Below are 25,382 nucleotides of genomic sequence, written 5' to 3' on the forward strand. Positions count from 1 at the left end.
TGAATTTCAACACAGAGGGAATCGTCATTTTTTACCATTGAAATTTTTTCTGTACTACCTCACACCAGTCTGCAGAAAATTCCTGTTAACTCACTGTTCTTGGTTATATACTGCAGAAAAACTGTTGTCTTTAATATTATCACAATCACAATAAATGGTCTGTGCATTTGTAAACTGATATATATGATAAACTTCACATTAAGAATTAGAGTGCTCTATGATAAAAGAGAAACCAGGGAAACCAAAAAAAATATCACAACAAGTATGTGTTTACATGTGCTGCACACTGTATGTACATGCGCTGTCTAATGATGGTTGTTGATCAATTTAAACCTAATTCACAAGGTGCTGCAAAATCTTATAGCAGCTGACTGCTTGAGAGCAGTACTAATACAGAGCCTTGTTAGAAGAAAGCAGCACTTGGTGCTGGACACATATTCTGACATTCTGGACGCTTATGCATTTTCTGTTTGGAGTTTTGTGATCCATTAAGTCACACTGATGTTGTCACTAGAATATGCCTCTAAACAGAGCCGGATTTAAGGGGTCAGGAGAGAAAAGGAAACCTGGTATGGGAATAGGAAGATGCTAATACTGGCATCATATCAACAAGGTAACTGCACTCCAGCCTCAGCAAACACAGGTTTTGCAAATTTTGGAACTTTGAAAATATCTGCAGGAGATGACTGAAATCTGCCCCCATATGAATCCCATGCCTGATATGGCATTGCCTACATGGATAAATCCTAATAACAGGCTTGGATTTCCAAAGAACTGAGTAATTTCTATTCCCACGTATTCTGATGCCTCTTAGAGGAGGCATAGGACATTTGAAACAACAGCCAAATATTTTCACATTGTTGCACAGCCAATCAGCTTTCATTCAGTTATGGAAGGAAAACATGATTACAAGAAGAAAGATCTAGGGAGATTTAATATTCCCCTGAAACTCAGAGAATTCCCACAGGTTCCCTGCCAGTGCATCGGTTTGAGTGAGAGGATGAGCAGGCTCTTTAAATCAAAGGCTCTGGTTAATATTAACATAAATTGGATTAGAGACTTCATCTCCATGCTTCTTCCTGATTGATACAATCTGCGTATGAGGAATAATCTAGATATTGGATTGCACATATTTGGCAGGTCTTGCACCCCTCTTCACAGACAATGGTTTTGTTATAACTCACGATGAAGTTACTGTAATACTGCTCAAACAACGTGCTATGCGGCACAGACAACTGCTTGGCCATTTCATATAAACTCTCTGGCTTCAAGTCTTCAATGCCATAAGCTTTAGTCAAGATGTATTCTAACTTCCAATTCGATTCATTTTTCTTGTTGGCATCTCTGAGGTCCAAGTAAAACTGCCAAAGATCCTACAGTTAAAAAAGAAGAAAAAATAGGCATGGCTGTATTGCTTTCCACCCTGCTTCATTAAGTCTCTAGAGTGATACATTGATTAGGAAGCTGTCACTCCTCATTATTCACAACTGAATAGAAGGTCACGTCTCACCCCAAGAGCTGGGCTTACACCCAAAGCTGGTACTGGCAGTGTGGTAATCGTGGGGGGATGGGGAGAAGAAAAAAGGAACACAAAAGGAAACAGGGGCACTGTTAGAAGCCTTTCCTGTCCAAATTGTAAACCAAATGCCTTTTCACTTGTGTCTGGTTTGGGACTTGGGCAAAAAGGTGAAACACAGAACTTTTTTCCTATGGGTACTGCTTGAACAGCAAAATGGAGAGAAAAATAATGGCCCAGAGAGTTCAGGGGAAGAAGCAGTGATGATGATACAGGAGTGAAATCTTCGCAAGGAAGGAGCAGTCCATATTAGCAGACACCTCCAGAGAGTAACCCGTTTCAGTTAAGCCCCAGGATGCACTGTTACTGAATTCAGCAAGGGCAAGATTCTACCCTGGATTACCCAGAGAACATGTAAGCTATTTAGAGCCAAAATATCTATACAGGATTCAATTTACCTCCAAAAATCAAATAAGACTATAGAAGTATTCTGATTTGTCCCTTTCTAAATTTCTTTAGTTTCCTACAAAAAGGATAAACATTATTCAAAAAGCTACATAATTACATAAGGCATCACATGACTAAAAGTGTGATTTTCTTCATCTGCAGTTCTACAACCTTTAGAATCATTTCATAGACTGTCTCCCAAAGCTCAGGCAGTCTCCAGCAAAGATTGGTATGTAAACAAGCCCAGGATTTATCTGAACTTTTTTCACCATTGCAGAGCTCTTTGCGAACAGTTTGAGGATGCTGCCCAGAAAATTTCTGACCATCTTTGCTTCCATACTGTGAGATACTCATAGAGAATGAGAAGTATTGAGTAGTCTTGCAGACAGATGAAGCTGTCTTTCAGATTTCATTTTCTTTTCCCAGGAAGAGAAACAACGGTAAGCTCCTGCGTTCCACCAATTACCATAACACTACAAAGGCTGACATCCTGCTGTAATTTTTAATGACAGTGCACTTAAGGATTTCAAAAGCCTTAAACGTATTTTACAACCCTTACTTACCAGCAAGCTATAATTAAGGAGATCATATTGATACAATCTGACACCTGGGTTATTGGATTCCATTTGCCATACATTCTTCACTGGGGTTACAGCAGGTGCCACAAACAAGGAATTTACCGGCTGTCCTGCAGGAAAAGGAAAGATGAGGAAACAGTTACCCTGCAGTCATTTATTTATTAAACGATGTTTTTGTGGAAAAACAATACAGCAGGAACTATAGTGACTGACCTAGGCACATCACAATTCTTTTTTTTTACCCCTGGATTAGCTGCATTACTGTGAACTCCTTCCACTAGGCAGACCAAAGAAGTGGGTAAATTACCACAGCCCACATTCCACTGCATTTCAGTTAAATGTATCTATACTGGAGACTTCCCACCAATTCAACTACCTAGGTCTAAATGGTCTTGCCTATAGTTAAGGTCTCTTTATGTTGCATATTTCTACTGAAGAAATATTCTGAACTTTGAGTCTTCACGGTGTTCTTCATGTTGCTTTTTGCTCTTCTCCTTGATGTAGTTATGATGTTATTAGAAACATTAAGATATCATAAACAGACCCTGATTTCACTCATCCAGCCCAGAACCTAGGATCTGAACACTTACATTTAGAGCAACTGAAACATGAGGACATGCAAAGGTTTTAATAAACAGAACATGCAGCAAAGACATTGTGATTTTCACTGTGAAAGGAAAAAGAAACAAAACGAAACACAACCTTAACTATTCCTTTCTCTGACAACACAGCAGTGAAATTGCAAGGCCAGTTTCCACAAAGGGACAGAAGCTTTGAAAGCTAGGAAATCAGCAGATACTTCTAGAAGAGGTAGAACTAAGCTCTCAATCTCAGCACACTGATGTTGGCTACTTCAGTCAGCATGATGTGAACTTCTAATTCTCTGAAATTTTGTCTAAAAGAAAAATGACATGAATAAAAGACAGCCTAAAATAGTACAAATAAACATGAGCTGTATTTTAGCCACATGAAAGTTCATACTTTGAATTCTGTCAAAAAATGCAAAATTATTAGAATAATTTTGAAGCTGCTACTTGCATATGAAAACTTTTCTGAGTTCTGTATTTCTTCAATTAAATTTGCAGTACAGGTGTTGATTTCACACTCAAATAGGACAAGGTCCAAAAATATGTGGGTATATTTCTCCCTTGAAAATCATTTAAATGTGTCAAAGGCCATTTCTTTCACTTGGATTGGATTCCTTTATGCTTGGCATTAATTCCATGATAACAAAAAGGTAAACTGGAGCACAATATATCTTGGTAGCTGTCTAGATTTCTTTAAGTAACCCTATCACTGTATATAGACGGTTGAGCTTGAGGTCTTTTCCAGCCCTAATGATTCTATGATTCTATGATCCCAGTCAGGATTTTGGGCATACTTTTAGGAGTTCATATAAAGCAAACACAGATAAAGAGCCACTTAATATTTGAGATTTCATATGAACCGAAGAAGTGGACCACTTGCTATGGTATATACACAAATATTTAACTTGCTACTTAGAGAGATTCAGCTAAAGATGTAAGAGTACATACACACCCATGCTTAAGGGATTTCAAAGCAATAAACAAAATTTTCAAACCTGGGTGCTTTTCCTGAAGGGAAATTAGCTGATCTAAGAGATGCAACAAGCAGAGACTTTCTTTCCCCTGCCTCCTGCTTACCCTTATCTTAATTAACTTCAAAGCAGCAGGGAACTCAGCAGAGAGGCACAGTAATGATGCAGAAAACACAAGAACACAGAGCATGTCTAGTTGGCCTGAGAACATTCTCTTTGACACATTACACAATAGCAACTAGCTAGTACAATTTGCCCCTGCCACTGAGAAAGTGGAGAACTAAGACTAGAAATTCTTGTCTAGGCATAAGCCTTCATTAAAAAATAGGAAGCTTGCAGATTCTCTTCTGACTTCAGCAAAAAAGACAGTCTGACTTTCAAGGTTCCCTTTGAAAAAACATTGCAAGTGTGCAAGATTTGAATTCTTGTAGAAACATAGCAAAATTCCATGATTTCCATTTATAGCTGAGTTTGACTGGTAACACCATGCAAGAAAACATTAATAAGCTTTTAATCAAAAATAAAAAGATGAAGGACTCAACAAACATCACTACCTTCTTCATCCAGGAGGACCATGATACTATCTCTATGCGTGTGTCCAAAAAATTGCCCAGCAATAACACTACTGTATTTGCGAAAAATCTTTACCAGTCTCTCATTGTAATATTCTCTCATAGCTGTAGTATTCCTTGCATATGGCAAGTATCCTATTGGTACGTGTCCTATTACATATACCTAAGGAATGAGACAGAGAAAGCACAATTAGCATCTTCCTTCAAAACTGACACTTTTAGCTGTAACTTAGCACTGTTATAAAATGGAGTAAATCACTGCTATCTTTGATGTGGCACTCTGAAAGCTGGAAATCACAACAGTTTTGTTTGACAAAATACAGTCTGCAGGAATGTTTAAATTCTTAATGAGAAAAGTATTTTTTTCTTCATGAACTCAGTGTACCCTTGAGGCAAAAAAAATTCTGATAAATCTTTGCGCTACAATTATAGCGCTAAGAAAAAAGTGATTAATTATTTGAAATGAAAACAGAAAGTTATTACAGCAAGAGTTATGACCTGACATTTCAAGAGGAGAGTAAGAAAATCTTCTGTTAAAATATTATAAAGCCTGCATGGTCAGACATTCACCAGAAATATAAGAACTAGTTAAAATCTCTGTCTTAGACCAAAAATGGATTCTCACTGCACAAGAAAGGGAACTCTTTTCCATATTATAATAATTAAAAAATTACTATTTTCCTTGTTAGTAAAAAGAAGACAAGACCTGTAAACATATTTCAAACTAAACACCTTTCTGGTCAGCTGATGATCCAATCTCCACATCAATCAATTAAAATGAGCCAACTGGCCTCACTTTAAGAACTGAGGCAATTGATTATTAATGCTCAAATTGTAGCAACTGCTACAGCTTGACTAAGTTTTGCAGTTGACGCAACCTTTTTTTTTATACTCACAATTACATAAAAAATATAAAAGAAATATACTAATTTTCATCTCAGACCAAGAGTGCACATTTTAAAATTAAAGGCTATGAAGGGGGCTGGACTAGATGATCTGCAGAGGTCCATTCCAACCCCTACAATTCTGTGATTCTGTGAATAAAAAGACTCAGAAGCAAAAGCAAAAATATTTTCATTCTGGTTCCTACATTGTTTTACAAAGTAGGTAAGAAAAGGTATTTCACTGCATAATTTCTGAAAGGGTATTCAATTATTTTATTGATTATTGTAGTATGTACACAATGTGAATATTCAAGGAAGAACTATTAATGAAACTTCATAATCTCTTCGGTAACATTAATGTTCTTCTAGAAGCACATTTATATTTTGACTCTTTTTTTTTTTTCAAAGTTTAATGAAACAATGCCAGTGGTTCTGTTCATGGCCCCTACCTTTTCCTTCCTTTGTGAAGAGGCTTCTAGTATTCCCTCCAGCCAGGCCAACTGGTTGGCTGGGTCTGTGATATTCACAGTTACATGGTTTGGGCTGTAATACAAATTTGTGTTCAAGCTGATTATCCTGAGCGGTTGAGAGCTCACATTTGATTGAAACAGTTGTGTGTAAAAGCCACCTGTGAAAATAAGACCAACATTGTCTGAAAAAAGGCTTCAAAGCACAACAGAGTGAGAATACAGCACTGAAAAAATATCCAGCCTCCTTCCTTCTAATAGCATTGAACATATCACACTTAGCCAAGCTGTGTATCACCTTATTGCATCAGAACATCTTAAGAATCCATTTTTAACATTTCAGCAGGAGAAGCTGATACTGAATATTTTATGATTTTTTTTTCTGTAAATGCTTTTGTGTTTGAGTTTTTGTATACATTCATACAGTGTGCATGCAAAATTGCACTGAAACTCTTCTTTCACCGACAGAGATGCAGTCATTGTTAAAAGTACACGTTTCCTAAAGTACCATAAGCACACAGGTTCCTCATTCCTCTTGGAAGAACTGTTTGAGTTTAGTAGCCTTGTACTTTGAGAGTCTATTAACTTTAGACTGGAATATAATTAAGAGTAAACATCATATTTTTCTATCAGTCTGAGCTCCTAAAATCCTCCATGGCATACAGAACACCAGACTTCAGAGAAGCCATGACAACAGAGCTGTAATACTATACGTTAAGATCTGCCTTGTTGATTTTTATTTTCCTATTAAAAGGACACAAAACACAAATTAAAATTCCAAATCCATAATTTCTGGGTTTGAAATTGAGTTGAATTTTTCATTCCTTTGCTAATCCATAATTAGGATATAAATAGTTTCCCAGTTTAGGAAGCTGAATACAAACACAATGTAATTAACAATATAATCAAGACAACGTGCTATTACAAACTTAAGAAATACAGTGTTACAAACTTACTCTGAAATACCTGTAGTATCAAAACAGAAACAGCATTTAATCAATTTCTGTAAAACTAAATTTAACTCTTCTTGTGCACCATACATCCTTCTCTAAAAACTTATTTTAATATGAAATCCTGAAGGTAGCTTCACAAATATTGGTGCAAAGCCAATAAAGCTGCACTTGTTACAAAAAGCAGCAGTAATTATTGCACTGGAGGAGAACAAATGTGCCCCAAAGATAAACAGTGACATACAAAAAGATAAAAAACTTCTTCCAGAGGAAGTATTATGGACAGTTCATTGAACATTCCTCCTGTGCAACTTACCTGATCAAAGGAGACAGATCTATAGGATCATTAGTTCTCTAAGCCCTAACATTACTATGTATTACTGATGTATTTTACCTTTTCTGAAGGTACTGATTGCTTCATCAGTTAGCCAAGGCTTCCAGAAATCTGCTACAGCATTGTAAACTTCACTGGTAGTTACAGGAAGCTGATCCTGTGAGACAGTAGAACTTGCTTAAGTACTGTCGTTCAGACATATGTATAAAAACAAAAGCAACATCCCACCTGACTTTTCTCAAAACACATACGTGTAACCAGTCATCACCAGGAAGAACATAAGGAAAAAAAAACAAAAAATTTCTCTCCATCCAGAAATGCTGATCAGAAACAAACTGCTGTCAGAACTGACAGCATGGTCTACTTTTATTGAATGCTAATGCACTGATTAACTAATGGCAGAAATATTTCAAGGCTTAGGAGTACACCTAAGTGGAAAAGCATACATCCTGCAAAACTATAAACTGAATATTCACAGTACATTTACCTTTTGAAAATACAGTCTCTTGGAGGAAAACTTTGAACTCAAGTTTATTAGATAGAAGGTGATTCTTTCATGCAACTTGGGATTCACAGCAGCTCCCCAAAATTCCTCTAAGGTGCTAGGGAACATTTTGAAGAAATTTGCCAATATTTCTATGACATCATATATTTCTGATGACAAAGCATCTAAAATATAAAAGTTTTTTTACTCTTTTCTCCCACAAGCTCTAACAAGGACTGTAGCACTTAGGCTGCCCAGCTGTTACAGCCTAAGTACTGCCACTCTCCCATCTGAGCCCAGCAGGATGATTTCAGCTTATCCTTGTATTTCCTAAGGTACCTGCTTGGATCCTTAGTGCTAGAAGGAAAAAATCAGGGGTCAAAAAATAGGAACATTCTTACAGTACATGTTTTCTTAAGCTTAAAATTTGACCTAAGATCTTTGAAACTAAACATACTTTATTAGAGGCTTAGGCAATAAGTCTCTGTCTAGAAGTAGTGCAATTAGAAGTCTGTTCAGACATTTGTTGCTTGCAATGCACAGGTATTAGTTACTAAGAAAGCTTTGCGCCATACCGGTTCAGCTGGAGTTGAGTCACTAACAGACACAGCAAAGTCTGATTTTAGATAACAGGACACCTCACCGACTGAAAGCGGTTTGGTTTCAGGCTCTAAAAGGCAAACTAGTGTTGTGTGAACCTTTGGATCAGGCAGCAGTTAGGGCACTTGTAAGCAGGGGCAAGAATGTGAAAAAAGTAAGACCATGCAGAAAAATGAAGGTCACAAAATACAAAACTTGAAAGGTTTTCCAGTGCTTGATTAATCTGAATAGTACTTTTAATAGGTTCTGCTAGAAAAATCATCCAAGACCATGAAATCGTTATGATGGATAGGTCAGAACATAACAGAAAGCAATACAATTCTCTGGTGCACAATAAGCAAACAGCCTTCACAGCTGCTCTGGAACAGCCTACAGCATGTGGTTTGCTCCACGTCACTTCCACACCTCGGTACTCCTTGCCAAACATGTCCACAAGAAAAACAGAAACATCTTCAACAGCAAAAAAAAAAAAAAAAATCCAACAACCTCATAGTGGGGAATTTCTAAACCCATGCTCTTTCTCCAGCAGTGACCAGAACAGTATGCCAGTTCTGCACATTAGCCAAGTGTGACATTTCAAACAAAGCAACACAGAAATATTCATGTGCTTTAGTACAGAGAAAATTACAACAGTTATCTCAATGTGCAGCCTGTTTCAAAATGTTGTTTGCTGTCTAGTTGCCCCCACTGACAATTTTTTTTTCCACCTTCAAACTCAATTTCATTAACAAGCTCTCTTCTGTCAAAAAAGTCAGTGGATTCAAAGCCAAAGCCTGCCATGTGGATTTATTTCTTTCTTTGTCTGAAGGGTTACTGTGCTCAGCTTTTTCTCTCTGCCCCAAAGGAGAATATTGAAGGACAACTACTCTCTGCAAACACATTAATTAATTAATAAATAAGCAGACAAATAGATAAAACCGATTCAATTAATCAAACTTCATTTAAGGTGGTATTTACCAAAATGCTTTACCAGTAGTCTCTGGTGAACCAACCTGATCTCCTGTGAGCACATATGACAAGGTCAAGCTATACTAAAAGCATCAGAACACAAAAGACTGAAGTCCTGTCCTCATCTGGACACTTACAGCTCCAAGCCATGCTACACAATTAGCTCTGATTTTCTTTCTCATATTGCTCTTTTCCTTCGTCAAGCACTTCTATTACTCCCAGATTTGGGAACCACTAACTCCAGGCAATGATACTAGTATACCAAAATCATTTTCCGTAGCAAATAACCCATTATAGCCCCAATGAATAGCATAGAAGGTTGGAATAAATGTCTTTATCAAATTATTGTAGTTCACCTCCTCAGCATCCCTTCTGATCCCCTCAGATCCAATGACTGAATTTGTTTCTCAGTCCTGACCACTGCCAGGTCAACTAGCACTAGGACAAATGAAGCAACTGTTTATTTTTGAGCTATGCCAAGAACAATATCCATACAACACTAAAAGCAAAGAAACACTGTCCTCGGCTGCAGTGACCCACATATCCAGTAAATTGTCAATGGAAATATTTCTAAAGGTTGAATAAGGAGAGAAAAGGCAAAAAAAGACATTTCAATAACAGTGTCAAAACTATGGGTACATTACAAAAATTCTTTCAACGGTCTCTGATTAAAAAAATAAGCCAGTGATGTACATAGACAGATTTTCAGTAGGTGTTTCTGTAAGTCTTGAACCTACCACATGCTGCCGTATGCACCGAGGATGTATCTCAGTCAGACTGTTACTGTACACACTTGCCTGACTTACATAGCAAGGAAAAATAAGTGTGTATTAACACACTGATAAGACCTGGTGGTTCTAAGCCAGGAACAATGATTAGCAGGAAATTTGCATCACCTCAGGCAATGTACAGATTTTACCTGACACCAACATTTGTTTAGGTGACTTAACACACACGTGTCCTCTGTATTCTTGATTGAAATTGCTGATAACTTTAAATGCTAATTGAAGGATTGCATGATACTGTTTCCAGAACAATATTCCACTGCTGTTTCATTTTGTTGTTTTTTTTTAACTTGCCCTCTGAAGAACTAGGAACAAATTCAATATGGTACATAGACAAATTTCTCATTTGCTCTACCTGTGGCCAGTAATCATGATTTCCCAAGGCTGGAAAAACCTGAAGATCTGGAAAGAAACTATGAATTGTAGAACTCATATTGCCAATAATATTAATGACCAGCTTTGTGGAGAGTTCTTCCACTGGAACATGAGGAGGGCTATCTCTGAAAAAAAGAGAAAATGTTATGAATAAAGAGTTTAAGATTAGAAGTCGTAAACTGTAATACTTTTGATTCTAGTTACCTCTCACAGAATCCAATAAAGGGCATCATCTAAAAAAAGAATCCACTTCATATGTAATGCACCTAAGACTCAGAAAATCCAGAACCTTCCATGACAATTCAGTCCAGTCCTTTATACCTCTTTCTTTACTCTTTGGTTTTTGTCACTTCCCACCCTCCCTTCACCACTGTTATTAATTTATGCTAATAGTCATGCTGTAAATGTCCCTATGAACAATATCTTCAAGTGATTATAGAGATCAAGATATGTTCCTGAGGCCTTATAATATTCACTCAATCTTTCACTTACTAGTCATTCAGTCGAGAAAACAGACTCTTTAAAAGTAATATTTTTGACATACTAAAATTGAGATGTGTTGGTGAAAATATAAATTTGTGAAGTACTGTCCTGTAGAGTGACCTGAACACTTACCCTGTCCAAATCATGAATGAAGCCTGCTGTTTTGTATCCTTCATGAATGTAAAGGCTGACAAAATAAGTTCATAAGGAGAATCACATAAAAAGTCTCCAAAAGGGCCTGGGTTAGAGGCATTGGCTCCTTTGGAAGAAGAGCAAACTTTGGTGTGATCAGGAGTGATGTGGTAAGTTGGATCTAAATGCAGGTCAGATATATGCCAGAACTGCCCTGTTTTCAGAAAACAAAGATTAAAGAAAATGCATTATTTCCAACAGGCTTTCAAGAATACCATTCCTTACATAGCCTGGAAATAAATAAATAAATAAATAGAAGTACTTATTAGCTGAATCCAAAGCTGACCAGGAATCACTGACAGCAATTTCTGAAAAACACAAGTCTTTCAGTTTTAAAAAAGTAGTAGTTTTGTGGGTCTGTGATTACTTTGCAAACATGAACTGGATACACATGAGTAACTCAAAGTTTGCTCCAGTTTTTCTACTGCCATTCCTCTTTGAATTTTCAGAGAATTAATTTAAAACAAATTGATGATTTTCTTGTCTGATAAGGGTGAGTGAGTGGTGCATTCTTGGCATGAGTCCTTCACATAATCTGCTTAGAAAAACTGAAAACAGAAAATGAGGCACAGGTTTAAGCAATTCAACAGGGAAAGAAAAAAAAAAAAAAAAAAGGAGGCTGGTATGGGCTGGAATAAGAAGCTTTTCATTTACAGCAATCTGGAGACCTAAGAGTTGAGGAAGTGATAAAAGTAGAGGTGATAGAGGAGACTTCTGAATTCCACCAACTGAAAAGTGAGGGAGCTGCAGTCTTATTTTTCCTAGATCTTGCCTGGATTTAAGTTACTATAAAAGATAATGGTCTAGGAAAAACAAAAACAAAACAAAAAAAACCACCAAAAACAAGAAACAGCATGTGAGCATGTGTGCAAGGATTACTAAGCACTTCTTCCAGCAGCCTGGGTGTGTTACCAGAAAGCTTTACATGCTCAGTACTGTCCAGGCTGACACATTCTCAGCCTCTGCTGCTTAGTACCACACATGAGGGTAAAAAAATAAATAAATAAATAGAAAGAGCACTAAGATGTATAGGAATATGTTGAATATGATGAACTACGCTTGTGCAAAACTGCCATCCTTTACATACTATGAAATATATATATGTAAGTACTTTCTTTCTGTCTGTTTCAAAGCATTTGGAAAAGGAATGTGTGTCTGGGGTACTTGCTGTGAAAGTGGGACAGCCACCAATTGATTTTCCCAGGGTCACATTCTCACTCGGTGACAGAGCAGAGGCAGCACATGGCCTGACCCTGTGGAGCTTTATTTCAGGAAGCTGAGCCCAGCAGCAACCTCTGAGATCCACGACACCGTGAGAGACACAGAAAGGGCTGAACGTGGCTCCACAGCGGTTTGATATGCTTGTGGAACCAATTCCAAGGCACTCAGCTGTGCTGGAATCAGGCCGATCAGAGCGTGTTTGCCGGCTGACGGCACACACACACAGACAGTATTTGCAGTGCACGGCGGGCAAGCAGGGCAGGGCTTGCCCCAGTGCCTGGAGAGCCAGGTACCCCGGCAGCTACATGAAGGTCCTATTGAAACCCCCCGTAATCTGTAACGTGCACGGCAATGCAGTTGCGTATTTAAAACCGCCCCGATGTTGCAGCTAGCTGGATACAGAAGCGCAACTGGCTGTATGTGGGTAAACACACGACAGGACGCACAAGACAGCCCTCGGCCTCGGGACGGGGCAGAGCCGGGTACCGCTGAGCCGGGCAGGCCGAGGCTGCCCGTCGGGACAGGGCCACCCCACACCCGGTTCGGCCGCTGCCCCGCAGGCGGACTCACCCACGGCGGAGCGGGGCCCCGCGCCGGCCGGCGCCGCCCGAGCAGCACGCAGCGCAGAGCACAGCAGCGCCAGGCCCAGGGCCAGGCGGGCGGCGCGTCCCGCCGGCGGCTCCATGTCGGCGGTGCCGGGAGAGCCCTAAAGGAGGAAAGCCTCAGCCTTTCGCAACCTGGCTGGGGCCGCCGGAAGCTGCCGCCACCGCGCTCCGCCCCGGTGCGCGCAGCGCCCGGGCCCCGGCTCCCTGCTCCGTGCCGCAGGGGGATCGCCGCGACATCCTGGGTGACAAATGGGGCACGCGGCCCGGCCGCGCTGACAGCGGGCGCTGCGCCTGGAGCACGGCCTGGACTCACCTCGCTGGCACTGGTCAAGCGCTGACTGCACGCCCATAGTGCCTAAGGTCTCGCCCCTCTGTGCAGGCAGCGCTCGGGTGTCCTACAGGAGTTTAAAACACATACACAGTATCTTTTGGGAAGGAAGATTTCTTTTGCTATACATATTAAATTGCCTTTGGTTGCTTAACGCACTTTTAATGGGGGATGAGCTGCTGGAGAGGAGTTCTGCAGAGAGGGACCTGGGTGTCCTGGTGGATGACATGTTGACCATGAGCCAGCAGTGTGATCTCGTGGCCAAGAGGGCCAGTGGCATTCCAGGGTGCATTAAAAAGAGCATGGTCAGCAGGTCAAGGGAGGTGATCCTCCCTCTCTACACTGCCCTGGTGAGGCCTCATCTGGAGTACTGTGTCCAGTTCTGGGCTTCCCAGTACAAAAAAGACAGGGATCTCTTGGAAAGAGTCCAGCGCAGGGCCACAAAGATGGTAAAGGGCCTGGAGGATCTCCCCTATGAAGAAAGGCTAAGTGAACTGGGTGTCTTTAGCCTTGAGAAAAGAAGTCTGAGAGGGGACCTGATCCAGGTTTATAAATATCTGAGGTGTGGGGGACAAAGTGGTGAGGCCAGACTCATTTCAGCAGTGTGTGGAGACAGGACAAGGGGGAACAGCCAGAAACTGCAGCACAGGAGGTTCTGCATGAATGTGCACAAGAACTTATTTACGGTGAGGGTGACGGAGCAGTGGCACAGCTGCACAGGGGGGCTGTGGAATCTCCTTCTCTGGAGACATTCAAGACCCACCTGAACACCTACCTGTGCGACCTGGGCTAGGGAACCTGCTTTGGCAGGGGGGTTGGACTCAATGATCTCTTGAGGTCCCTTCCAACCCCTACAATTCTGTGATTCTGTGATTAAGAAAGCCGAGGAAATAGTACACTTTTAATACAGCTTCAGTATGAAAGGTGTACTGTTGTTATCAAGGAAAATGCTGAGGTGTACCGTAAACACGAGTCCCTGTTGCTTCATGGTAAAAAATCCGCTTATTGCTGAGGAACAGTCTGCTGTGAATGGCTCAGTGTCAGTTTTGCTAGCAAATCAGAATAGCTGTCATGGATCCCCAGCTGCCCCTCAGTGTCCCCCACTGCGAGTGCTTTTTGCTCGGCTCTGCTTTCCGGTGCTGGCACAGGCAGGGCTGGCAGTGCTGCAGGCCCCTCGTTCAGCATTCCTGTGGCCTTTCCTCTCCCACAGTGCTGCAAATGCTTTTCAACCACCACTTCTCTTACCCGTATTTACTCTGGCATTAACACTGTTCCTCTTTAGAACAGCAAAATACTTTGCCAGTACTAGTTTCATATATTGCATATAGCACATACAGAAATGCCAGCTTTTTTTTTTTTTTTTTTTTTGCTTGTTTTTAAAGCATCTGCAATGTAAAATATCCACCATTCGGGGTTTAAACCAAGTTTTAACAATGTATAAAACAAGTTTTAACAATCTTTCTGTGTTCCTTTTCTCAAATGTGACAAAAACCCTGGATTTTTACTTCATGGCCTCATCACTCGTCAGCAACATGAATGCCACCGGGGGGAGCGGGGGAGGGGGACGACGACGACCCCAGACGACGACCCCAGCCTGTACTGCCTTCCTTCAAGGGCTGCAGGAATGTGGTCACACAGTGAATGCATGTGGGTTGGAAAGTAGCAGTGCAGACAGATGGGAACTGCATTGGGCAGAGACTGAGGTTTAATTGGGCAAAAAACACCCAAGGGAAGAAGAAGCTGCATAAGTGCATGTACTAAAGAACCTGAAGGAGCCCCAAACACTGAGGATGCAGCTTCCCATGTCACTGAAGGAAGTTTTCATTTCTCTGATGAAAGAAGGATGACAGATCCTATATTTTAAAAGCTAGCAATATCCACCATTTAAAACCTACTTATGATAGTTCATAGTTAAAGACTCAGTCTTCTACATTTATAGTGCTCTCCATAAAAGACAAACACCCTGATGTTTTTCCTTCTCTGCAAAAGCAAAGGTAACACGTTAAACCTTGTATTCTTATTGGCTGGGTGCCACAGTCACTTTCAAGTGGTTATCAGATGCCTGAGGCACACTATTGGGGTTACCATAGCCCTCAGGGAAGAGCGCTATAGAGGGATGCAGGAGGCCACTTCTCATGACACTGGGTGGCAGATCAAGGGAAGCACAGTTTGAGGATGAGGCCTGGGAAGCCCTCTCTTGCACAGCCACAGGTAGCTGGGTGCTGTGCTCCCTGAGCCGGGGTGAGAGGGTCACATATCAAAATGGGCTGTGGGTCAGCACAATAGAAAACATGGGACCTTCCAAATGTGGTCCTCTGTAATGCCAGTAACTCATTTCAACATTCCTAATAAGCTAAAGAGTAAGGTACTTTTTCACCATACAAATCTATTAGGGAGCATTATCCAGGGATAAAGTTTTAATCTATCTCCTTTTGTTTAAAGTGCACATTATTATATCCAGTACATATTAGCTACAAATCCACCACACAGTGAGAAGTCCAGGTTTGTTTGATACTATTCTCCCTCTGCTTTCCTCCCAGTCCTGTGGACACTGCTGAAAGGCAAGCTTTGTTCTCAAGGTTCCCTCAGACCCACCCATTCACATTGGTCCTTTCCTCTCACCCTATGAAACATTTGATTCTGTGCACTCAGATACACTTCACTCCTCTGTATGCTAGCAAAACAAAACACAAACAAAATAAACTTCTCTTAACTATTAAAACCAAAACCATATCAAAGGTTATCTATGTGCTGACCTCAGCTTCTCCCAGATCACAGGCTCCAAGAGACTGTCTGAAACAGGGCCAAGCCTCTCAGCTCTTTGCCTACATACATAAAGACCAGTGCTTTAGGTTTCTTCAGCAAAAAGCCACTTAAGTGGAATGAAGGCACTTTTTCATTTTCCACATACTCCATACTGCCCCAGTGTACTATACTGAATTTTTCTGCTGCCAGCTGAGGATTCATACAACAGCTCCCTCTGAAACACTGGAATATTAGCCCATTAAATGCAAAAAGGAGCACAAGTTTAAAAAAAATCTTTTAATTTGTTGGATTTCCATTCCAAAACAACTCATATCTTTTATGTACTATAAAAAAAAATCAAATGTTTCAGAGATTTTATGCAAACTTCACCTCGTTGCAATATACAGCAAAAGCTTGCCAATTTGATGGCAAAAAAGTTCCTTTAAAAAATACCCCCCCCCCAAAAAAAAATCTTTATTAACCTTTCATATCAGAAATGTACATTTAAGCTACTTTCAATTACAGACAGTACATTAATCCATCCATTAGAAGCAACATCTGGTAAGGTGAATTCTATGCTTTCTCATAGTGGCGAACAGCCACCACATCACCAAAGGTGAGAGTCTGCAAGGAAAAGAGAGGTGTTAGATGCTCAACCATATTCTGGAGTGGCTAACACATGAAGAATTCTGTATAAGATTATTCTGTAAGCTACATAACAAACAAATTAGCTAAGATTATTGATATTTTAATTAACAGGAAAAATCTCAAAGTTACAGTTGCCATAATAATTCCAACTTTCTCCTTGCCTTCAAACCTAACAAGCTCATAATGCACTTTTGCAATACAACCACAGTAAGGTCAGAAATTACTTTCTAATTTTGTGAATGCAATTTCCTAAATGAATTAAATTTAATATTATTATAATGAATTTAATTTATATTATTAATGATTTAATACTTACTTGGCCAAAGTTGCAAAATATAGAATTTTAAATCCAACTCCTCTATTTTCATGTTCTACAGCCCATTCTACACAGGCAAATACTTAAATCTCATACTAAAATAAATGTATCCTAAGCACTTGTGGTTAAAACTACCATGTATTCTGGTTCCTGCAGTTGCGTACAAAACCGACTGTAGAGTGAAATACTCAAGCTTACACTAAGTGGAATACTGTGTCTCACTGCATTCAAATGCTTTTCTGCATATTCACGTAGATGTTCCCAAAAAAAACAAAGCATGTAGTTTTCCTTGAATCACTGCCACATTGTGTTGCACTGACTATAAGCTCTAAAGTTGTTATTTGGAACTCTCCAACCACAAGAGTGTTCTCCAAAGTGTTCAGAAAACGAAGCTAACTGTTTTAATCCAATAGCCAAGTTACACACTTGACAGTGGTTGCTATCCAAAAGTAGCCATGAGAATCAGTTACTCTAATGTCGAGGCTAACACTACTTATTCATCCCATACTCCTGCTCCTGAAAAGTCAGGAAGAAAACAAATTTAAAACTAAAATTACTTTTTTTGTACAAATGCTATTTTAATCATTTTTAAAAAGAAAGGGAGAATAATCCCTTTTGTATGAATTACAAAAAAGCTATTACCTTCTGTAGTACTGAAGTTTTGTTTTCCTAGGGAAATACTTGTTCTGTGTAATTCTCTGTTGTTTACATGTGCATACACGAAGCAAGCTTTTAAAGAAATCTAATCAGTTCATTACCGATAACATAATCAAGAACTTCATATATTTTATAAGTCACCAGAATTTATATGTTAAATATGTATGAAAAAAGTGATTTGCAAGATACATTTGTTTGGACATCTCCATGAACTCTAGAAAGAAAGGATGGACTTGGACAGCCTGCAGGCTAAAGCCACAGAACCATTAGCAATTTCCAGCAAGATGACAAACAAAAGATAACGATCTGAAAAAAGTCTCCCCTAGCTTCCCCACAGATTTAGGTTTTGTGTAACACATACCCCTGAAATTCACAAGTTTGAGGTAACTGTGAAGGAGGAGTGTTTGTGGTGTACATGAATGCTCAGCGATTTTTATACTTACCATTACCATTCTGCCATCCTTTATTTCTCTTACAAAGTTTGTCTCTTTGCCATCCCATTTCTGTACATGTACCAGCTTGTCTCCATCCAGGGTCACAACTGACTGTGAGACACCAAAGAATACAAGCACTCATTTGTGTGGGGTATTTGAGATTCTACTCACAGGTTAAGCATGCAATTCTCAATGGAATTCTCTTCAATAGACACATGTGGACCTACAACAATAAAGTGGTCCCAGCCATGGTAAAGCAAAGCACATGAATCACCCTCATTTTAAGGATGGGCTCCATACAATTCGTGTTTCTGTCAAAAAATGAAAACACTTGTTTCTTTAGAGTTCCAGACTCTCAGAAACAATCATTTCAGATGTGCTTTGGGATAACATTTACATTAAGCCCCCAAAGACAGAAGGAGAAGATTCCTTCGTTTCAATTGGAAAGGGTTACACTAAACAGTTTTCGTGTCAAAAGAAAAAAATGGCAAGAACTCCTCAGCACTGGATGGGAGAAAGACAAAATACGCTGATTATATATATAAAAAAAAGACCCAGCCCACATCACCAACTACAGTGCAGTCTTTTTCATCCCATCCTTCGCAGCAGTTACATTTTCCCTTCGACCCCACCGTGTGAGGGTACCACTGCGGGGAGGGGAAGGGGGAAAAAAGAAGGGATCTTCTGCCCGAGACGTCACTTACTTTACAGTTTCTGTCGTCGGGGGTAGTTTCGTCAAATTCCTCGCCGAGTTTAAAGCTGATTTCTGTATTTTTGAAAGTGCTCTGAGTCCTGATCACGACTTTGTCCCCCTCGCTGCTGATGATCACCGTGGGTTTAGTCACGTTCCCCACCTGCCGCATGGCAAACCCCACTCCTGCACCGCCAGGGAAAAGCAGAAATCATCACCACCGCTTTTTTTTTTTTTATGTTCACACCCTTTCGGCCTCGCGCAGAGGTGCAGACAACTCTTCCCCTGCTCTACAGCTTTGGGATGCCGCAGTACGATACTGCTTTCCCGTTTCGCGTGGGCGCAGCGCTGGATCGCCCCGCGCGGAGCCCGAGCAGCATCACGGGGAAGGGACCTCCCGGGTGATGCCCCGGCACAACGCTTATCTCTGTTTGTCTGCAGCACAGCTGCCCTCATCCCACGCTCTCCTGAGATCCGGAGTGCCATCCCCGGCACCGAGCTCCCCGCACGGCCACCCGGTTTCCCCCGGCACGCGGAGCTCCCGTTCTCCCCACTACCTATACCTACGGGACTCGGAGCATTTCGATTTATTTTGTATTTCAACTGCGGTGCAAACTCCCGGCTCCGGATCTCCCGGTCGCACCTACCCAGCGCCTTCATGTACTCGTCGAAGTTGTGGCTGTCCGCCAGCTTCCACGTCGCGCAGAAAGCCTCAACCATGGCAGCGAGTACCGGGGAACGCCACGGACGCCTCGCAGTCCCGTATTTAAAGCCCGCGCCCGGCGGGGAGCCCGAGGGAGAGCAGCCCACGGGGCCGGGAGGGGCCACGGACGGACTCTGCCCGCCCCGTCGGGAGGGCTCTCCCCTCCCCGCGGCCAACCGGGCTGCGCGGGGGCTGGTGGGGGCCGCTGGGGGCCGGCGGAGATGGGGCTCCCGCAGGGCAGAATCGTTATCCCAGCGGCGGGAAAATTTTGGTTTTGTTTTTTTTTTTTTCAGCTGGATGGAGAGAGTTTTCTTTCTTCTACTCATTCTTTGAAATCCACTGCGGTTCGTCCCTTTTGGGTCTCGCAGAAAGTTGCCCAGTTCAGTAGGACAAGCTTTATTTGGAGCTTTTCCCGACCTGATTTCAAGGCCTTGATTCTAGCTCTCAGTTCTCACAGCAAAAATCAGGGGCTAAGTGAAGGCAATTTGCTGTGATTTGGGAATATTGTCTATCTGGGCCAGCCATAATAATTATTAATATTTTCCTAATATTTTCAGAATTCCATTTAAGACTGTCATTTGCTTTTCTTTCAGGCTTTTGTGATGTGGCACCTTTCCTTGGTCTAGGGCACTGATGATTGATTTATCACTTTTTGACTTCTCCTCAGAAGAATTAACTCCTCCCTGAACCCCAGGTTTATAATCCCAATTCCACCACACTACACAACTTTTGTTAGTCTTGATGGCCTAAGGATAGGGACTGTTTCTGTTTAATCTTTCATCTCCTTTATTTGAAGTACAGGCAGAGAGGAAAAGTGTCAGGGGTTATGCATGCCTTCCTGCAACTTCTTGCTTTATATCCAACTTCCTGTGTTTCTAAGGTTTCTGAACCTATATTTCTGCGAGTTTTCAACTCTACCAAGCTGTATTTCCAGGACTTTTCAACTTGTGATCAAAAACAGGGAGAGAGAGAGAGTATCATGGACAGAGATGCTTATATAAATATTATTTGCAGAGGCCCTGAAGCCTCTGCTGATCCTCCTGGTGTTCATTCTTCTGGTCCCTCATGAGCTCAGAGAGCCCTGGGAGGTCTCCTTGCTCTCTCCACTCTCTGGGTCTTGTTGCACAGAAGCAGCCTCATGGATATTGCAGGACAGAAAACTCCTAAATGTGAAGCAGTGCCACTGCTGGTATCCGAACTGTTCAAGGATTCTTCTGTCTTGTACTTTCTTCTTTCCAGCACTGCAGCCTGGCCCTTGGGAGGCAGCCTGTTCAGGATCCTACCTGATTTAAGCAATCAAGCCTACACTGATGGTTCAGTTCTACCAGGATTTCTTTACATAGTCAACACAAGTATTTAGTCTTAAGTAACAGTAACACTTTCACACTTTGCATTATGCTTCAGATGTTAAATGGGATCTGATAAGATGTCCACATTCCTTTTGCTGCTTAGTCAGGCTGCCAAAGTCATGACACTAGGTTTTATGATGCTGAGATTCCACCTGTCTGTGGTGGTGATGACCTGGGACCAGGATAAACTAGCATGAGAAAATATTGCGTTACTGATACCTTCTAGGGTGACTGCAACCAGAAATATTTTCCATTGCCTTGTCTTTACCTGTGGGTCCTTGTGTCAGAGTTGTGCTAATGTCAACAGGTAGTACAAGCCTATAGCAATGTTTTTCCATTATGTGGAATCATACAGCAGTGAAATATACTGACCTTGTGTGATTTGCTGCACAAGAGACCAGCTTAGAGTTCCCACTATACTCTGAAGAGATTGTGACGGTTTCAATAGACTGACCCCAGCACAAAAAGCCGGTGAAAGGTGTCTCCAGAGATTCCCCTCTGGACGTCTGGGGACACATTCTCATTTATACTGAACTCTTTACACCACTTGAGCAGTGTTGAATAGGCACATTTTAAATCTCTTCGAGAGGACAACTTGAAAGATGAAAACACTGTAGCAATACAGCACAATGTAATGAGTAATCCTGGCTCCCAAAGGTCATTCTGGGTGAACGTGGGACTGGTCTAACCTTCAACCTTTGAATGCAGGATACAAAACCTGCTTTTTGCTACCTTTCCTCCCCCCAGTCAAGCCCAGCTTTGCATGTCCTCGGGCATTCTGAGAATGAGAGGTGCAGACGCAGGTTAGCTCCATTCAGCCCTTAAAAAAATTCACTTGTTCAGGGGAAAAAAGAAGTAGAGCAGCACAAAACTGTCACCAGACAACTGTGATGGCAAAGTCTGACCGAGCAGTTGTCATACATGAATACCTTATACTCAGTTCTAGGAGCTGCTGAGAAACTGGTGCAACCACTCACAAAAGGCTTAGTTAGTTTATAGAAAAGTAGCAAAATTTGTGTAGGTAGTGTTTGAAGAAAGGTGTATTTAGCCTTCTGCCTAGTCTCTCTGTGAATCTAACACAAGAGGAGTTCTCTTCCTGAAGTCACTCAGTTAAACCTATCATTTCACATTCTTGCAGTACAATAGCCAAGAATAACGCATTACTCTGTAGAGTTTGGTCAACGGTTAAGGGGATATTACATTATAAGAATTTGAGATAATTCAGTGTTGACTGCATTATTCAAACATTTTTGTGTTTGGATCAGCAAAGCTTCTGCAGCTGGAGAACATCTTCACATGCTCTCATGTATGCAAAGTGATATCAGATCCTAACTCCTCTGATATGAAAACAAATACTGAAACACAAAGGCCTTGTAAGTATTAAATCCCACTGAAAGCCAGCATGATTCAGGATCCCAACAGACTCAGGCATTTGAGGAATCTCTTAGCATTCTGAAATACAGAGGGGGCTACATATGAATTAAGTGAATAAAAAGTAATGTGTATCTGAAAGTATATTTCCTTTGTTGATGGAGAGCAGACTAGGGTATTCTCAGTCCATTAAACCTTGTTTGAAACCCTACTGTGACTTCTGTGCAGCTCTGGTCTCAGTGTAATACAGAAATGGCTAGAGTTTAGTAGCTACTATGTCAGATGGGATGATGTAGCTTCAGGTCTGAGTGTGATTTGATTTTTGGTGCTGCAGAAAAATCTAATGGCAAACAGGGAAGTAGAATGTTGTTAACTAAAATTTTCTCATATATTCTCTAGTTGTCTAAGAGATTTACTGATCCAGCTAGTAAAAATAATATAAGTGCTTCAGGTGAGTCATAGAAAATCACTAGGTTTACTCTATTGATATGCAGCTCTTCAGAAAGCCCTGTTTAAACAAAAGAGAGAAATGCCTGATGAAAAAGACTCCACCAACATCCACCTCTGATGCTGTGGGCCAATATAATAAAATAGGAGGCATTACTTGTGGACCAGCTCTTGTACCATGTTGGCATGGCTAAGGGTGAGATTACACACTGAGGTTGAAAGAAATAAGGAACTGATTATTCCAGGGGCAGTAATGACTCTGAGTGAAACTTTGAAGCTACATGAATAGGGTGAACACACTAAGTTAAAATAATGTTGTTTATATAAACAAAAGAATAGTGCATATATTTAAGCAGCCTAGATGACAGCCTTTTGACAGTTAGCACTGATTCTGGAAGACTTGTGTAGACTTGGTTCAGAGCAGACCAGTGAGAATATTAGTGGAGTAGACTCTAAGGATTTTGTATTACTCTGTGGCCAAGAAGGCCAATGGCACCCTGGGGTGCATTAAAAAGAGCATGGCCAGTATGTCAAGGGAAGTGATCCTCCCCCTCTACTCTGCCCTGGTAAGCCCACATTTAGAATACTATGTCCAGTTCTGGTCTCCCTAGTTCAAAAAAGACAGGGATCTCCTACAAGGAGTCCAGAGGAGGATCACAAAGATGATTAAGGGCCTGGTGCATTGCCTGTATCACAAAAGGGTGAATAACCTGGATCTGTTAAGCCTAGGGTAAAGAAGACTGAGGAATCTGATAAATGTTTAAAAATACCTAAAGGGAAGTGGGAGGCAAATGGACGTGGCCAGGCTCTTCTTGGTGGTGTGTTACAATAGGACAAGGAGTAATAGCCTAAAACCTGAGCATAGGAAGTTCCAGACTAACATGCAGATGAACTTCTTTATGGTAAGGGTGACAGAGCACTGGAACAGGTTGCCCAGAGAGATTGCAGAGTCTCCTTCTGTAGAGATATTCAAGACCCTTCTGGATGCCAACCTGTGTGACCCACTGCAGAGTGCCTGCAGCAGGGTTGGTTTTGATGATCTCTTGAAGTCACTTCCAATCCCTGTGATTCTGTGATTATAACAAAGATAGGGAATGCTTTTTAACATCAGCAATCTAAATTTCACAGTATTAAAGATACAGGTAATCTCTAAGTATTATATTCTCTTTCTATAGCCCTGGTATGTGCCATGGGGGCTGTCTAATACTTTCTAAGCAAAACTATTTGACATTCAGTATAAGCAGTATCGAGCATGTAGATATCACTTGACCCCTGTCTGTTCCATCCAGCTGACAAGGGAGTCACTGCCTGCCAAAGCTACAAGTCATCCCTCAGATGAAGTTGGAGTCACATCCCTGTGACATTGACTCCTCTGAATTTCTTGTGTGGTGCAAGCCATTTCATCTGAAGACCTAAACTGTCAGGGGGATTGAGGGATTATTCATGCACCTTTGAAAAAAGTCTGAATTCCACATTCTTGATAATTGATTTGGATTATCAATTTATGGGCCTGTTGTTAATGAAAACATGCTTGTCAGGTCAGGCAGAAATGCTTCTGAAATGTTAGCTCATGGTAACCTAGATAGAATTATGCATCTTCCTTGTCAATTCACTCACATAGTGCAACCATATCCCTCCTTTACACACTGGTTTGTGAGAAATTGTTCATAGAATCATAGAATGTCCTGGGTTAAAAAGGACCTCAAAGATCATCTAGTTTCAACCCCCTTGCCAAAGGCAGGGTTCTCAGCCACTAGACCAGGCTGCCCAGAGCCACATCCAGCCTTGCCTTGAATGCCTCCAGAGATGGGGCATCCACAACCTCACTGGGCAACCTGTTCCAGTGCGTCACCACTCTCTGAGTGAAAAACTTCCTCCTAACATCTAACCTAAATCTCCCCTGTCTTAGTTTGAAATCATTCCCCCTTGTCCTATCACTAGCAACCCATGTGAACAGTTGTTCCCGTTTTGTTTGTATGCTCCCTTCAAGTACTGAAAGGCCACAATGAGGTCTCCCCAGAGTCTTCTCTAAGTTAAACAAGCCCAGCTCCCTCAACCTTTCCTCATAGGAGAGATGCTCCAGCCCTGTGATCATCTTAGTGGCCCTCCTCCTTGGACCCGTTCCAAGAGCTCTGCATCTTACTTGTGCTGGGGCCCCCAGACCTGGACGCAGTACTCCAGATGGGGCCTCACAAGAGCTCAGTAGAGGGGGACAGTCACCCCCCTCTCCCTGCTGGCCACCCCTTTTTTAATAAAGCCCAGGATATAGTTGGCCTTCCAGGCTGCAAGTGCACAATGCTGTCTCATGTCCAGCTTCTCATCTACCAGGACCACCAAGTCCTTTTCTGCAGAACTGCTCTCCAGGAGTAGTCTCTATAAATACCTGGGATTGCCTTGACCTACAGCACCTTGCACTTGGCCTTGTTGAACCTCATTAGGTTCACAGAGGCCCACTTCTCCAGCCTGTCCAGGTCCCTCTGGATGGCTTCCCTTCCCTGCAGTGTATTGACTGCACCTCTCAGCTTGGTGTTGTCTGCAAACTTGCTGAGGGTGCACTTGATTCCATTGTCTATGTCATTAATGACATTGTTGAAGAGCCCTGGTCCCAAGACTGACCCTTGGGGGCACCACCTGTGACCAGCCTCCACCCAGACATAGAACTGTTGATTTTAACCCTTTGGATCTTTCAAATCC

The 25,382-nt window shown here is 41.4% G+C and overlaps 2 protein-coding genes across 2 annotated transcripts; both read right to left on the reverse strand.

Annotated features, from left to right (window-relative positions):
* Positions 1–1,019: 1,019 nt before the first annotated feature.
* SMPDL3A (sphingomyelin phosphodiesterase acid like 3A) lies at positions 1,020–13,079 on the reverse strand. Its single transcript, XM_065736781.1, has 8 exons — positions 12,965–13,079; positions 11,114–11,327; positions 10,479–10,623; positions 7,367–7,463; positions 6,005–6,183; positions 4,654–4,834; positions 2,527–2,651; positions 1,020–1,373 (listed from the first exon to the last, which is right to left on the reverse strand). The coding sequence occupies exons 1-8, from the start codon at positions 13,077–13,079 to the stop codon at positions 1,062–1,064; spliced, it is 1,368 nt and encodes a 455-aa protein (XP_065592853.1). The 3' UTR covers positions 1,020–1,061.
* Positions 13,080–16,354: 3,275 nt separating this feature from the next.
* Positions 16,355–19,553, reverse strand: FABP7 (fatty acid binding protein 7). Its single transcript, XM_065736793.1, has 4 exons — positions 19,466–19,553; positions 18,832–19,004; positions 18,137–18,238; positions 16,355–16,696 (listed from the first exon to the last, which is right to left on the reverse strand). The coding sequence occupies exons 1-4, from the start codon at positions 19,536–19,538 to the stop codon at positions 16,646–16,648; spliced, it is 399 nt and encodes a 132-aa protein (XP_065592865.1). The 5' UTR covers positions 19,539–19,553; the 3' UTR covers positions 16,355–16,645.
* Between the last annotated feature and the right edge of the window lie 5,829 nt (positions 19,554–25,382).

Source organism: Cyrtonyx montezumae, unplaced genomic scaffold (assembly GCF_038088225.1).
Source record: "Cyrtonyx montezumae isolate F1298 unplaced genomic scaffold, pur_monq_1.0 scaffold_0, whole genome shotgun sequence".
NCBI classification, from domain to species: Eukaryota; Metazoa; Chordata; class Aves; order Galliformes; family Odontophoridae; genus Cyrtonyx; species Cyrtonyx montezumae.

Excerpts from the sequence above, each read along its gene's own strand:
- FABP7 (XM_065736793.1), bottom strand. The coding sequence starts at position 19,538 with ATGGTTGAGGCTTTCTGCGCGACGTGGAAGCTGGCGGACAGCCACAAC. Across the intron at positions 19,005-19,465 it reads CGAGTACATGAAGGCGCTGG|GAGTGGGGTTTGCCATGCGG; the intron begins GTAGGTGCGACC and ends CTGGCGGTGCAG. Across the intron at positions 18,239-18,831 it reads CCGACGACAGAAACTGTAAA|TCAGTTGTGACCCTGGATGG; the intron begins GTAAGTGACGTC and ends GGTGTCTCACAG.
- SMPDL3A (XM_065736781.1), bottom strand. The coding sequence starts at position 13,079 with ATGGAGCCGCCGGCGGGACGCGCCGCCCGCCTGGCCCTGGGCCTGGCG. Across the intron at positions 11,328-12,964 it reads GGGGCCCCGCTCCGCCGTGG|GGCAGTTCTGGCATATATCT; the intron begins GTGAGTCCGCCT and ends TTCTGAAAACAG. Across the intron at positions 4,835-6,004 it reads CTTCACAAAGGAAGGAAAAG|GTATATGTAATAGGACACGT; the intron begins GTAGGGGCCATG and ends CTCATTCCTTAG.